The sequence below is a fragment of the Telmatherina bonti genome (genome assembly GCF_933228915.1).
Source record: "Telmatherina bonti genome assembly, chromosome: 24".
Lineage (NCBI taxonomy): Eukaryota > Metazoa > Chordata > Actinopteri > Atheriniformes > Telmatherinidae > Telmatherina > Telmatherina bonti.
This window is the reverse complement of record NC_136633.1, coordinates 27,709,832-27,723,423: the sequence shown is the minus strand read 5'-3', so window position 1 is coordinate 27,723,423 and position 13,592 is coordinate 27,709,832. Positions and strand designations below refer to the sequence as shown.

General features: G+C 44.5%; 1 protein-coding gene across 1 annotated transcript in view; it reads left to right on the top strand.

Moving 5' to 3' along the window:
- Window positions 1-13,592, top strand: part of LOC306773714 (ATP-binding cassette sub-family C member 4-like) — a 60,011-nt gene that overhangs the window by 36,375 nt on the left and 10,044 nt on the right. The window contains exons 9-18 of the mRNA XM_079263611.1: window positions 1,813-1,920; window positions 2,007-2,096; window positions 2,182-2,373; window positions 3,757-3,851; window positions 7,733-7,819; window positions 8,920-9,016; window positions 9,158-9,361; window positions 10,475-10,612; window positions 10,686-10,723; window positions 10,851-10,966. Of these exons, the coding sequence (XP_079119737.1) occupies window positions 1,813-1,920; window positions 2,007-2,096; window positions 2,182-2,373; window positions 3,757-3,851; window positions 7,733-7,819; window positions 8,920-9,016; window positions 9,158-9,361; window positions 10,475-10,612; window positions 10,686-10,723; window positions 10,851-10,966 (1,165 nt within the window). The remainder of the gene's footprint in view (window positions 1-1,812; window positions 1,921-2,006; window positions 2,097-2,181; window positions 2,374-3,756; window positions 3,852-7,732; window positions 7,820-8,919; window positions 9,017-9,157; window positions 9,362-10,474; window positions 10,613-10,685; window positions 10,724-10,850; window positions 10,967-13,592) is intronic.

Below are 13,592 nucleotides of genomic sequence, written 5' to 3'. Positions count from 1 at the left end.
ACATGTTCACAGCAGAAATAAACATGTTTACAGCAGAAATAAACATGTTTACAGCAGGAATAAACATGTTTACAGCAGAAATAAACATGTTTACAGCAGAAATAAACATGTTTACAGCAGGAATAAACATGTTTACAGCAGGAATAAACATGTTTACAGCAGAAATAAACATGTTTACAGCAGAAATAAACATGTTTACAGCAGAAATAAACATGTTTACAGCCTGGTTCAAAAATACATTTTAGGTTTAATAGGTCAGGTTTACCTTCATGACAACTGTGGGGAGAGTGAATTTTTTTCTAACTCGCCCGTTTAAAAGTAATTTAATCTCGAAATTCGGCATATTTAGGGGGCGTGTCCTTTTGATTGACAGGTACCCAATCTCCCGCTTCAAGTCAGAAGAACGTAGAACAACCGCGGTTTTTAGCCGGTTAACAACGTGACTTAGCTTTAGCCCACTTACCACCATTAGCTGGTTAGCTCCTGTTATCTCCGGGTTAGCTCTTAGCTACAGAAAGCTTGGAGTTCGTTCGATGTCAATCATCCACCATGACGCTCACAGCCCCCCTCTCAGCATTAGGATTGATTCTGGATCTCTCAAAGCCTCGCAGTACATGAAGCATAACTTGAAATTATTGAATAACAACAGATCAGCGGCCGCTAGCAAGATGGAAGAATTCAGACCGACTTTTTCCTCCAGAATCCTCTCAGACACACGACATAGTAATGGAAGAACCGGGTCGTCCAGAACAGATCATCTGAACCGTTTCCACTGTTGTGACTCACAGCTGGTTGATGCAGATGTAAGCTGCCGCTGTTGTCTGTCAGCAGATAAGTATCAGCAGGTCAAGAATAAAGTTTTACATCTTTTACACCCCTTTTACTAAAGCACAAATCCACTACAATTCAGTTTTTTAAACTTTATAAAATCTACGTATGAAAACAAAGATCACGTCCTCAGATTCCAGCCAGCATTGCTTCAGTTTAATCAACTTTCAGTCACTTTTCTGGATCTTTCCTGACATGCATCGCCGTCACTTTTGATGCTGATGGAGCCCTATGAAGCAGCTTTTTACGCCAGGCAAAATTAACTGTGAATGAAGGAAAAGTGTGGAAATTATGAGCAAATAATACAGAATGACACGTATACTTTAGCGTCCTTTACCGTCAGCAGGTCGGGCTGAATCTGGTCGAGAAAGCCAGATTGCGATAGATGACACCATTGCAGCGCAATGCTTTTCTTAAAGTAGAACCAACCACATGACTCAGAAACAAAGAATGGCGGGAATCCAACAGTTTGTAGAATGATGCTTCATAGCACCAGATTAAACCAATAAAAAGAAAATCTGTTGCTCTCAACAAGGAACCTTCCTGCTCTACATTTATGGAAGGTCGCACGGAAAGTAACTCTCTTCTTGCAAGCAGGTTGGTTCCTTAATGGTTCCATTTTACTCAGTTTTCATCATCTAAAAATGAAATAACTTTCCTTAAACTGTCAGAAATAAGAGTTTACTCCCCTTGTAATGTGAACATATTTTTTCCAGACAGAAAAACCAGGAAATTAAGTTTTAAAAGTTGTTTCCTTTTGAAAAAGTCGATGAAAAAAGGGTTCAATATGGCTTCCTGAGAGTCATGTGACAAATGAAAGAATTGTTATTGGTGTCCCTCCTTTTTAAAGTATTACATCATTCAAAAGGGTGTATGCAGGCCCAGAATGGGTTTGTTACCTGAAAGCAATGCTATGGAATAGAAACTTAAAGGTAAAGAACTTCATCATCTGATAGCTTAACATGTTCGTTTACTTCCTGCCAGAACTTCCTCACGCTGGAAGAAGTAGAGAGAAGAAACTTTGAGCAGCCGCTGGAGGAAAAGAAGGAAAGCTCTGTTGAGATGGAGAAGCTGACCTGCTACTGGGACAAGGTGACGTTTCTGATGCTGAACTGATGTTTACTGAAGAAAAGGTGTGAGCAGTTTGCTAATCCAGCATGTGTGTGTTGTTCTTCCAGACTCTGGACTCCCCGTCTCTGCAGGATGTTTCTGTAACGGCAAAATCACATCAACTTCTGGCTGTAATTGGACCAGTGGGGGGTGGAAAGGTCAGGACAGCGGCGGCTGTAAACCACATTACGTCCCAGAGTCCCTTTCTAACTGGCATGTCCGTAACTTCCGTGTTCCCTCCAGTCGTCCCTGCTGAGCGCCATCCTGGGAGAGCTGCCTCGCGACTCGGGGACGCTGACGGTGAAAGGTCAGCTGACCTACGCGTCCCAGCAGCCCTGGGTCTTCCCTGGAAGCATCCGCAGTAACATCTTGTTTGGGAGGGAACTGAATCCCAAGAAGTACGAGAGAGTCCTCAGAGCCTGCGCTCTGAAGAGGGTGAGGTTTTTATCAGCTACCCAGTACAGGAAGAGCTTCGCCAGACAGCAGACATGTTGGGGTCTAATCTGGGCTACTTCTGGCTCGAATGGCTCAGTTACTGCACTGGTTAGGGTTGTGTGGGGCCAGAAGCGGACCTATCTTGTACCATGGCAAGTCTCCTGAAGGCCACATGTCTGTTGTTGGCCACAACATGGATCAAGGTATTTTGTGGGCTAAAAATGGTCCAAATACTGAAAGCAAGCCTGTAGATTTTGCCAGTTTCCTTGTTGGCAGCATGTGATGGTCATAGGAATAAGTATCTTACACCAGTGTTTCTTAATCCTGATCCTCTGAGGCCACTGCCTGCTTGTTTTTATTAATGTCTTTAACGCACCTGACTCCTCCTGCCCGGTGTGGTAGAACTAGGATCCTCCCCGGTGTGGTAGAACTAGGATCCTCCCCGGTGTGGTAGAACTAGGATCCTCCCCGGTGTGGTAGAACTAGGTTCCTGCCCAGTGTGGTAGAACGAGGATCCTCCCCGGTGTGGTAGAACTAGGATCCTCCCCGGTGTGGTTGAACTAGGATCCTGCCCAGTGTGGTAGAACTAGGATCCTCCGCGGTGTGGTAGAACAAGGATCCTGCCCGGTGTGGTAGAACTAGGATCCTCCCCGGTGTGGTAGAACTAGGATCCTCCCCGGTGTGGTAGAACTAGGATCCTCCCCGGTGTGGTAGAACTAGGATCCTCCCCGGTGTGGTAGAACTAGGATCCTGCCCAGTGTGGTAGAACTAGGATCCTCCCCGGTGTGGTAGAACTAGGATCCTCCCCGGTGTGGTAGAACTAGGATCTTGCCTGATGTGGTAGAACTAGGATCCTGCCTGATGTGGTAGAACTAGGATCCTGCCCAGTGTGGTAGAACTAGGATCCTCCCTGGTGTGGTAGAACTAGGATCCTCCCCGGTGTGGTAGAACTAGGATCCTGCCCAGTGTGGTAGAACTAGGATCCTCCCCGGTGTGGTAGAACTAGGATCCTCCCTGGTGTGGTAGAACTAGGATCCTCCCCGGTGTGGTAGAACTAGGATCCTCCCCGGTGTGGTAGAACTAGGATCCTGCCTGATGACCCTGTGTGGTAGAACTAGGATCCTGCCTGATGACCCTGTGTGGTAGAACTAGGATCCTGCCTGATGACCCGGTGTGGTAGAACTAGGATCCTGCCTGATTACCCGGTGTGGTAGAACTAGGATCCTGCGTGATGACCCTGTGTGGTAGAACTAGGATCCTGCCTGATGACCCGGTGTGGTAGAACTAGGATTCTGCCTGATGTGGTAAACCTGTCAGGATCGGAGCCAAAACCTATTAAATGTGGAAAGAATTGCCTCATTCTATTTGTTTATTCCATTACAGGACTTGGAGCTTTTTCCAGATGGAGATCTGACCCTGATCGGGGATCGAGGGGCCACGCTGAGTGGGGGACAGAAAGCTCGAATCAACCTGGCGAGGTGTGGAGACTGCTTTCGTTTTCACATCATACAGAATAAATGTTACATCAGAAGAGCAGGGCTGTGTCTCAGTTCATTAGTGCATAGTGTGCACTACGCACTTTTCTCTGTAGTTCGCACTACGGTGGGTAAGTGATGTCCCAAATGGAACATGGACGTAGTGCACTAACCGGTAGAGACGAACTCGCATTTGACCACAACTCTACGGCCGCCGGAAGTAAAACAAAGCGCTAAATTACGAGAATGAATTTGCTACTCGTCATGAAACCACGTCGCATTAAAGGAGACGAAGGATCCTCCTCCGATTGGCTGAACTGGTACGTACATTTATTTACTTGTAACGTGTATGACCTGCCTGCATACGTACCCAGAGTGCGTACCTATTGTCAGCCTTGCATCATTGTTGGCTTATCGTTTCAGAGACGGTTCGTCCCACTAAATTCTTTTTAGGAATTTGTAAAAAATAAATGAACAAATCCAGCAAACATAACTTTATGTATCATATCATCATATATTATGGCCTACACTAGAGTGATCTAACTCAGTTGTTAACTGGACAAAGCAACATCAGACTGTCATGTGTCTCTGCATGTCTCCCACAGGCTTATTAGTATAATAAAGTGCAAATCAAAACACTAATAAAACAGCTTTTAAATATGCAAAGATATTTTCACTGGAAAAAATGTCCTTTACATGAAACACATGTGTTTTAACTGGTGTTTACTCTGAGGCTGTGCACATTTGGCAACAGGAAACGGATTATAAATGATAATGTAGGGAATGTAATGCTGTAAAGAAGATGCTCAGACACAGAGATGCAGCAAAGTTGTTACAGAAACATTTTATTGAATCCTTTATTGAATCTCCTCCTGCTTGTAGCGGTCCATCTTCCTCATGACGCTCCTCAGGCAGCCTGTCTGAATCCACCTGCAAGCTCGCTTCACCTGCTGCCTGTCAGAAGCCAGGTGTGTGTGGAGAGGTCTTTCAGGATCCTAGAGACCAGGTGGAGGTCCGTCTTTCAGGATCCTAGAGACCAGGTGGAGGTCCGTCTTTCAGGATCCTAGAGACCAGGTGGAGGTCCGTCTTTCAGGACCCTAGAGACCAGGTGGAGGTCCGTCTTTCAGGATCCTAGAGACCAGGTGGAGGTCCGTCTTTCAGGATCCTAGAGACCAGGTGGAGGTCCGTCTTTCAGGATCCTAGAGACCAGGCGGAGGTCCGTCTTTCAGGATCCTAGAGACCAGGTGGAGGTCCGTCTTTCAGGACCCTAGAGACCAGGTGGAGGTCCGTCTTTCAGGATCCTAGAGACCAGGTGGAGGTCCGTCTTTCAGGATCCTAGAGACCAGGTGGAGGTCCGTCTTTCAGGATCCTAGAGACCAGGCGGAGGTCCGTCTTTCAGGACCCTAGAGACCAGGTGGAGGTCCGTCTTTCAGGATCCTAGAGACCAGGCGGAGGTCCGTCTTTCAGGATCCTAGAGACCAGGCGGAGGTCCGTCTTTCAGGATCCTAGAGACCAGGCGCAGGTCCGTCTTTCAGGATCCTAGAGACCAGGCGCAGGTCCGTCTTTCAGGACCCTAGAGACCAGGTGGAGGTCCGTCTTTCAGGATCCTAGAGACCAGGTGGAGGTCCGTCTTTCAGGATCCTAGAGACCAGGTGGAGGTCCGTCTTTCAGGATCCTAGAGACCAGGTAGAGGTCCGTCTTTCAGGATCCTAGAGACCAGGTGGAGGTCCGTCTTTCAGGATCCTAGAGACCAGGTGGAGGTCCGTCTTTCAGGATCCTAGAGACCAGGTGGAGGTCCGTCTTTCAGGATCCTAGAGACCAGGTAGAGGTCCGTCTTTCAGGATCCTAGAGACCAGGTGGAGGTCCGTCTTTCAGGATCCTAGAGACCAGGTGGAGGTCCGTCTTTCAGGATCCTAGAGACCAGGCGGAGGTCCGTCTTTCAGGACCCTAGAGACCAGGCGGAGGTCCGTCTTTCAGGATCCTAGAGACCAGGTGGAGGTCCATCTTTCAGGATCCTAGAGACCAGGCGGAGGTCCGTCTTTCAGGATCCTAGAGACCAGGCGGAGGTCCGTCTTTCAGGATCCTAGAGACCAGGTGGAGGTCCGTCTTTCAGGATCCTAGAGACCAGGTGGAGGTCCGTCTTTCAGGATCCTAGAGACCAGGTGGAGGTCCGTCTTTCAGGATCCTAGAGACCAGGTGGAGGTCCGTCTTTCAGGATCTTTCATGCAGAAGAAAGTTACACACCTCACACTTTGCACTCTAATAATCAAACCAACTCAATTCACTACTATGTTTATTTTATATCTATATTTTCTCGTTCAGTCTCAGCAGTTCAGATCTGACGATACGATGCAGATTTATGGCATCAGTGGTAACCATAGTAACGGACCGCTCTCTAAAAACTGGCGCTATATCGGTATTAATAGTTTACGTTATAAACGCCACAATGCTTCATCTGGACGTTCAACAAGGATGAATGAACATACAGAACCTATAACATTCATCATTTATAACACATATAACCTGTATATGTCCACTACAGCGGATAAAAACTGCTAACAGTGTGCTAACCTACGGTGCTAACTACCGAGTCTGACAAATGGTCAGATCCATAACTGTCGTCAGGGATAGATTAGCAGGCTGCAGTATACATCACAATCATAACGGAATAATTTAATACTTACATTTATACAAATGAATCCCCGCCTGGACCGGCGTTAAACTCCGCCATTATTTACCTGGTAAACTGATGGAAAGTCCATCCTCTTCCGCTACGTCAGCAAAATGGCGTCGATTTAGTGCGCGAAGTGTCCATCGTTCCACACTGCATTTATGGATGGGTTTAGGGCAGCATCCGGGTACTTTCAGTGCACTGAGTTTTTGGCACAAAAGTCAGTGTAAACGCACTACGCACTGAAACATAGTGCGCGAAGTAGTGTTAGTGCGCTGATTGAGACACAGCCCATGTGTTGCATCATGTTTCCCACCCCAGATATGCACAAGTTAATGTGTTACTGGTGAAAGTCAGTAATTACAGAAACAGATTCTGTGCTTCTTTTGATGAGCTCGCTGTGTTGCAGGATGCCGGCCAAAGTTTCTTGAAGGAAGTTCTGGCAAATCGCCTGAAATGTGGTTTTAGGATTTGCTCAGTTGCATAATATCTGCCTGGACCAGGAGTAGGCCGGTTCAGTCCTAGAGAACCTGCAGGTTTTAGATGTTTCCCTCCACCAACACACCAGGTTCAGGCTACATGGATCCAATCAGGACTCAGGCATTTGAATCAGGTGTGTTGAAAAAGGGAAACGTCAAAGATTTGCAGGATTGTGGCTTTTATGGTGCTCGGCGGGGCCGGGCTTTACTGGTCCAGGCTTGCTGGGTCCTGTTCCCCCTGACTGTGGTGGACTCTGACTGGAACCCTCCTCTGCCACCTCCTGGACGGACACATGGCCGCCTCCGGAGCAGGGCGGTGGGGGTCTGTGCTTGAGGGTGGCTTCCGGCTGCCTGGGTCTTGGGGTCTCCTGGTCTTCCTCTCGCCTTTGTGTGGGCGGGGCCATGTTGTGTAGGCGGGGTCACATTGTGTGGGCGGGGCTAAATTTGCATGACCACTCTTCTCTGAACACGTTCCACTCTGTATGTTCTGCATGTGACACAGTCACTGAGTCGTCTGCAGGTTTATTTACTAACAACAACTAAAAACAAACGACTATGCAAAAGAAAAGAAAAGAAAACCAGAATCTAGAATATCAAGGGTATCATTATATCTATAAAGCTCCTTTTGGGAAAGTAAATTTGCTCAGCAGAACAGCATCCAGATCATCATTCTGCTGCTTCAAGGCTGGACAAGACAAAAAAAAGAAAAAATCTCCATGTGCGTTGGGTTTCAGGGCCGTGTATCAGGATGCAGATATTTACCTCCTGGATGATCCTCTGAGTGCCGTGGATGCAGAAGTTGGAAAGCATCTTTTTGAACAGTGAGTGAAAAACCTTCTTCTTCTACAGTAACTAGATTTACGCCCGACTGCAAAAAGGTTTCGCCGTCCTGCACAGACCGACTCTGTTCTCCAGTTCTCCGTCTTCAGTGGTTTCTGACTAACTGGGTCACGCTTGAACCAGTTTAACCAGATTAACAGCTTGAAGATTTTGTCCTGAAACTTTTCCAGCTCCATTATGACCGAAAGTTTACCCAGTTGAGATGCGTGAACGTGGGTCGATCCAGATGGGAATGAGCAGTCAGGAACGTCCGACCCGCCTCCTGTTCACACCCACAGCCACTGGAATTGTAGTTCATAAAACTTTGCGACAAAGATCCCAGATCAGTGTATTTGTACTTCACATTTCATGTAGAAGATGCTGCAAAGAGCTCCACATAAAACATTAAAAGCATTGCGACAAACTGCAGAAGAAGCATTAAAAATATCAGTAAAACAAAGAAGTTAAATAGGCTGAAGACAAAAAGTTGAAAATGTGAGGAATTAACTGCTGTTAAAATATAGCATAATCAAATGTTTTTAAGTTTGATTTAATAAAGAAGTAACACAAGCAACACCTGTGATACCTGCTTAAATAAAGCAGTTTATGGAGTCGGTGTGTACGAATCGTCAGATCTGCTCTATGCATTTAAGATCTAAGAAGAATGAAAAGACTGAATTCCACAATTTGCATGAAGATGTTTTTGTGCACCAAAGGCTGAATAAAATAATAAATGTGCACCTGGTCCAGATTAATCCAGTCTGGGGGAGCTCCTGGACAACAGAACCGTCGCTTCTGAATCTGGATTTGGTGCATTTCAGTCTGAATGAAAAGGCCTGTTTAGTCTGGAAACACACAGCTATGAACCAAATGGACTCGTTATTGTTAAAGAAAACAGTTTTTTAGAGGGTCGTTGTGGTTTTACGTCATGTAGAAGATGTTAATCTTACATTTTCTGGCTACGTGAAGACGTCGGCTTCGTACAGAGGACGAAGACGGACAGCTGCTGGGTTTCTTACAACTCCTTGTGAATTTCTTCATTGCTTTGTTGAACGTCTGTGTGTGTGTGTGTGTGTGTGTGTGTGTGTGTATTAACGATCAGGTGCATCTGTGGTCTGCTGAAGAACAAGTGTCGCATCCTGGTAACGCACCAGCTCCAGTACCTGAAAGCAGCTGACCAGATTTTGGTCCTCAGGGAGGTTTGTACACCTTTTAAAAGAAGCGTTTGCTTCTTTAGTTGGTTTGCTGGTGTGTGTAGGTCGCCTCTTGCTTCGCCACACTGCTGGTTCTCCTCTTTAGACCGACAAACAGAGGAGGTTTCTGTCGCTCTGTGTCTGCAGGGTCACATCATGATCCAGGGAACCTACAGCGAGCTGCAGCGTTCAGGCCTGGATGTGCTTTGTCTGCTGAGGAGAGACGATGAGCAGGAACGAGATCCAGACGGACTGTCTCTTCACAGCCAGAGGACAAATTTCTCCCAGAGTTCAGTCTGTTCTGACAGCAACCTGCTGCCTCCAGACAGCAGCTGCACCGACCAGATTCCTGTGAGCACACTTTTGTTTAGATGGAATCAGTTTTCCTAGTTAACATATTTAAATATCAGTGTTTTCACAGATTTTAAATGCAAAATAAAGTAAAAATATGCAAAAAAGAGGCTGTTTACAATGTAGATTCAGATCAGATAAAATATGTAAGTCACAATAAAGCATCAAAGGTTTGGACATTAAGCTAGAACAGGTGGAACTAATTAGGTTAATTATCAGGAGGTGAGCAACATGATTACGTTTAAGTGGAGCACCTTGGAGAGGCAGAGTCTCTCAGAATTTGGGCAGATTTTAATTCAACTGCACCAGCAAGTTGTGGAGAAATCCCAGAACATTTTTTCTTAATCATCCATCTGCAGTTTAAAATATCAGCCAAAAGATTCAGAGAATCAGGAGGAATCTCAGGAACAGTTTGTGCATCATAAAACAGAAAGTACAATAAAGATTTAACTTTTTGTATGAAGACAGGATGCTGCAGGGTAGTAAACAGCAGCTAACGTTTTACTTTTTAGGAAACAATGGCCGCATTTACATTTGTTCTAATTTTACCTTTCAGTCAGAATAAAAATGAAAACTGCTGCGTTAAACTTAAATCCGAAATAAGTGACCTTTTTATTCTGATTTTTGAGTAATTTTCTCAATCCTTCTATGTTCTCTCTGCTTTAAATTAATTCCGACATTTCTGAGCACGCCCGTTCCCTCATGCTGGCAGACACGTGTTCCAAGATGGCAAGAGCTGGACTCAAACCGAGACTACTAATAATTAATTAATATATATAATATATAATAATATATAATTATTAATACTACCGTGTTAACTGGAAGACATGGATATAATAAAAACGGGGGACAGACGAAAGCGTAAAACTGCTTCCATCCTTCTGATAGACTAAAACATGTCCCAAGTCCAATCAAAACCCTTCCCAACACCCGGATCGTTGGCGGAATTACATAAAGGCGATAAAACTTGTTTTCCACGTAAACATGAAGCAACATGAATACTTTAACTCCAGATAATTATTCAGAAGTAAAACAAAACATAACGTAATGCAGCTAGCTAAACATCGTGTTAGCTTACGTTTTACACATCATCCCATTTCTTACGTTTTGTAGGTTGAAACTGTTTGTGTCATGGAAGAGGAGGCTCGAGCTGAAGGAAATGTTGGTGGCCATGTTTATCTGAACTACTTCACTGCAGGCTACAGCCCTCTGGGTTTAATTCTTATCGTCCTGCTTAGTATCGTAGCAGAGGTAAGCGCTGGTTCATTAACTGGAAAATGTAGATAAAAAGGTATTTCCGTCACACTGGTCTTTGTTTTCATAGGCTGCATACATCCTGCAGGACTGGTGGCTGGTTTACTGGTGAGTACTTCCATTTGGATTCTGTTTAATACCAAATAAATTAGATTTAATCTCCTCCTGTTCATTCTGCTTCTCTTCAGGTTGCGTATTAATGACCTCAGTTTGGTTTGTTTTTGTTCCCTGACAGGGCTCGAGAAGAGTTTTCCAACAGCACAGCGGCTGTCGTTGGCTCGGGATCTGGAGTTAATATTACTTACTCAGACAGAGAGTTTGATCTCAACTTTTACCTCGGAATTTACTCAGGTAAGCTTTTCATTTCTCACCTTAAATCCTGCTGCTGACTGATGTTTCAAGGTTTAGCTTGCAAAGTGGAAAATAAACAATGTGGCGCCAAAGAAAAGAAATTAGTCTGTCTGAACAATGGTCCTCATATACAGCCTGCATGTTTTTAAGGGCTGTCGATATGAAATGCAGAGATAAATCTATAAAATTAGCTCCTTTTCAACATGAGCGTTAGTGACCGCGCTAATAGGCTATCTTGAAAATCTGATTTTGGCATCATGTCTGTGAAAGCAGCTGATTTTGAACCTTGTTACCAAACCAAGCGGCAACCTCCGGAAGTTAAAAGTGAAGCCTATGTGGAAGTGCAGAAAACTGCAGTTCCCCCTTCATCCACTAGGGGCTGCAGAACAAATCCCCATGTTAAAAAGATCAACTTCAAAACAGGAATAAACATGTTCACAGCAGGAATAAACATGTTTACAGCAGGAATAAACATGTTCACAGCAGGAATAAAAGTGTTTACAGCAGAAATAAACATGTTTACAGCAGGAATAAACATGTTCACAGCAGGAATAAACATGTTCACAGCAGGAATAAACATGTTCACAGCAGGAATAAACGTGTTTACAGCAGAAATAAACATGTTTACAGCAGGAATAAACATGTTCACAGCAGGAATAAACATGTTTACAGCAGGAATAAACATGTTCACAGCAGGAATAAACATGTTCACAGCAGGAATAAACGTATTTACAGCAGAAATAATATGTTTACAGCCTGGTACTAAAATCCATTTTAGGTTTAATAGGTCAGGTTTACCTTCATGACAACTGTGGGGGGAGTGAATTTTTTTCTAATTCGCCCGTTTAAAAGTAATTTAATCTCTAAATTTATATTTAGGGGCGTGTCCTTTTGATTGACAGGTACCCGATCTCCCGCTTCAAGTCAGAAGAACGTAGATCAACCGCGGTTTTTAGCTGGTTAACAACGTGACTTAGCTTTACCTCCGTTAGCTGGTTAGCTCCTGTTATCTCCGGGTTAGCTCGGTTAGCTCTTAGCTACAGAAAGCTCGAAGTTCGCTCGATGTCAATCATCCACCATGACGCTCACAGCCCCCCTCTCAGCTCCACCTCTTTGCCCATATTTGTATTTTCCGGGCGAGATGACACGCATGATGCTGCCAAGATGGTGATGGTAGGAACCGCCCACCGAGCTTCAATTCAGCTCTTCAGAAACCTACAGGCGACGTCACAGTCAATGTACAGGACATGTTCCGTGAGCTCTTAAGTTCGGTAGGCAGACAGTTGCAAACTGTGCCGGACACACAGTTGATCATGTAAATGTGCAGGCAGGTCAGTGTCTGCTTTATTTAACAGAATCAAGATGGTATGACACCTTAAAAAACTTGCAAAGCTAAATGATGGCGTAGAAGTCCCCAGACTGTTTCACTCTGTAGTGTATGTTGAGGTTTTTCCTCAAAACAAAGACGTGAAAACTGTTTAAGCCTCTCCAGCAGGATCATCCCTACGGTGAGAATGTCAATCTATTTCGAGAGCGAAATATCGATTCACTAATTCTCTGTGATTGTACGTAGACCGTTGGCAAAGTGCAGTAATGTAAAGAATATGGGTAGAGAAAAAATCGTTTCACATAAGAGTTCCAGGGTTGATACGAAACTAAAACTCCAAACTCGATACCGATACGAAGGATGGTGATCCATACTCAGTGCTATTTTTGATTGTACAGAGAGAAAAACCACTGTTTTCCTCATTCAGTCAGAATGTCACAACTTACACGATGGAAAATATTTATAAATACAACTAGAGACATTAACATTGTGAACAAATGTATTAATATAGAACTTGATTAGCTCGTCAGCTGTAGTCTTTTAAACTAGGGTTTAAAACTTCAACCAGTACTTGTTAACCAGAGTTTCCTTTTCATGACGATACTTGAGAGATAAACTAGTTAAGATGATCAACATCTTATTAAAACTGGGGTTTTAGTTCATAGCCTGAAGTCCAAATAACAAAATTATTTTTCTCTTGTTGTCTCAAGAACTGGTCCTGCGATGGACTGGTGAGCTGTCCAGGGTGTACCCTGCCTTTCGCCCAAAGACTGCTGGGATAGGCTCCAGCTTCCCCGTGACCCTGAATTGAACTAAGCGGTTGGGGAAATGAAAGAATGAATGTCTTGAACACCCCAAACAAGTTCTGGTTTTTCAGGGAGTATGTAACCGGCTTTAGAGCGAACTGTCCTGTCCTGCACCAGCTGTTAGAAACGAGGCTCTAACCTCCGACTTAGTCATCTGGATCGCCTTGAGTGACTAATTAGCTTAACTTTGGGTTTGTTAAAGGAAAGCAGTCAACTAGAATGCATCATTTACGGTGAGAAGCAGCTGATGAAAGCATGAAACCAGACAGGATTGTTCCACGTGGCATCCTCAGGGAAATTATGTTGGGACCCACTCATTTAGAGGATGGCTGTTGGATGACCCTGTTGACATATCGATCTTAGGCTTTACATTACCAGACAACTCACACGTTTGTGAGTACTCATGTCAGCACCGAGCACTCAAATGTACTTTTATCTGTTTTTAAAAAAGTAGTATGGTTGTATCCCCAGTCAAATAAAACAACCCAGTGAT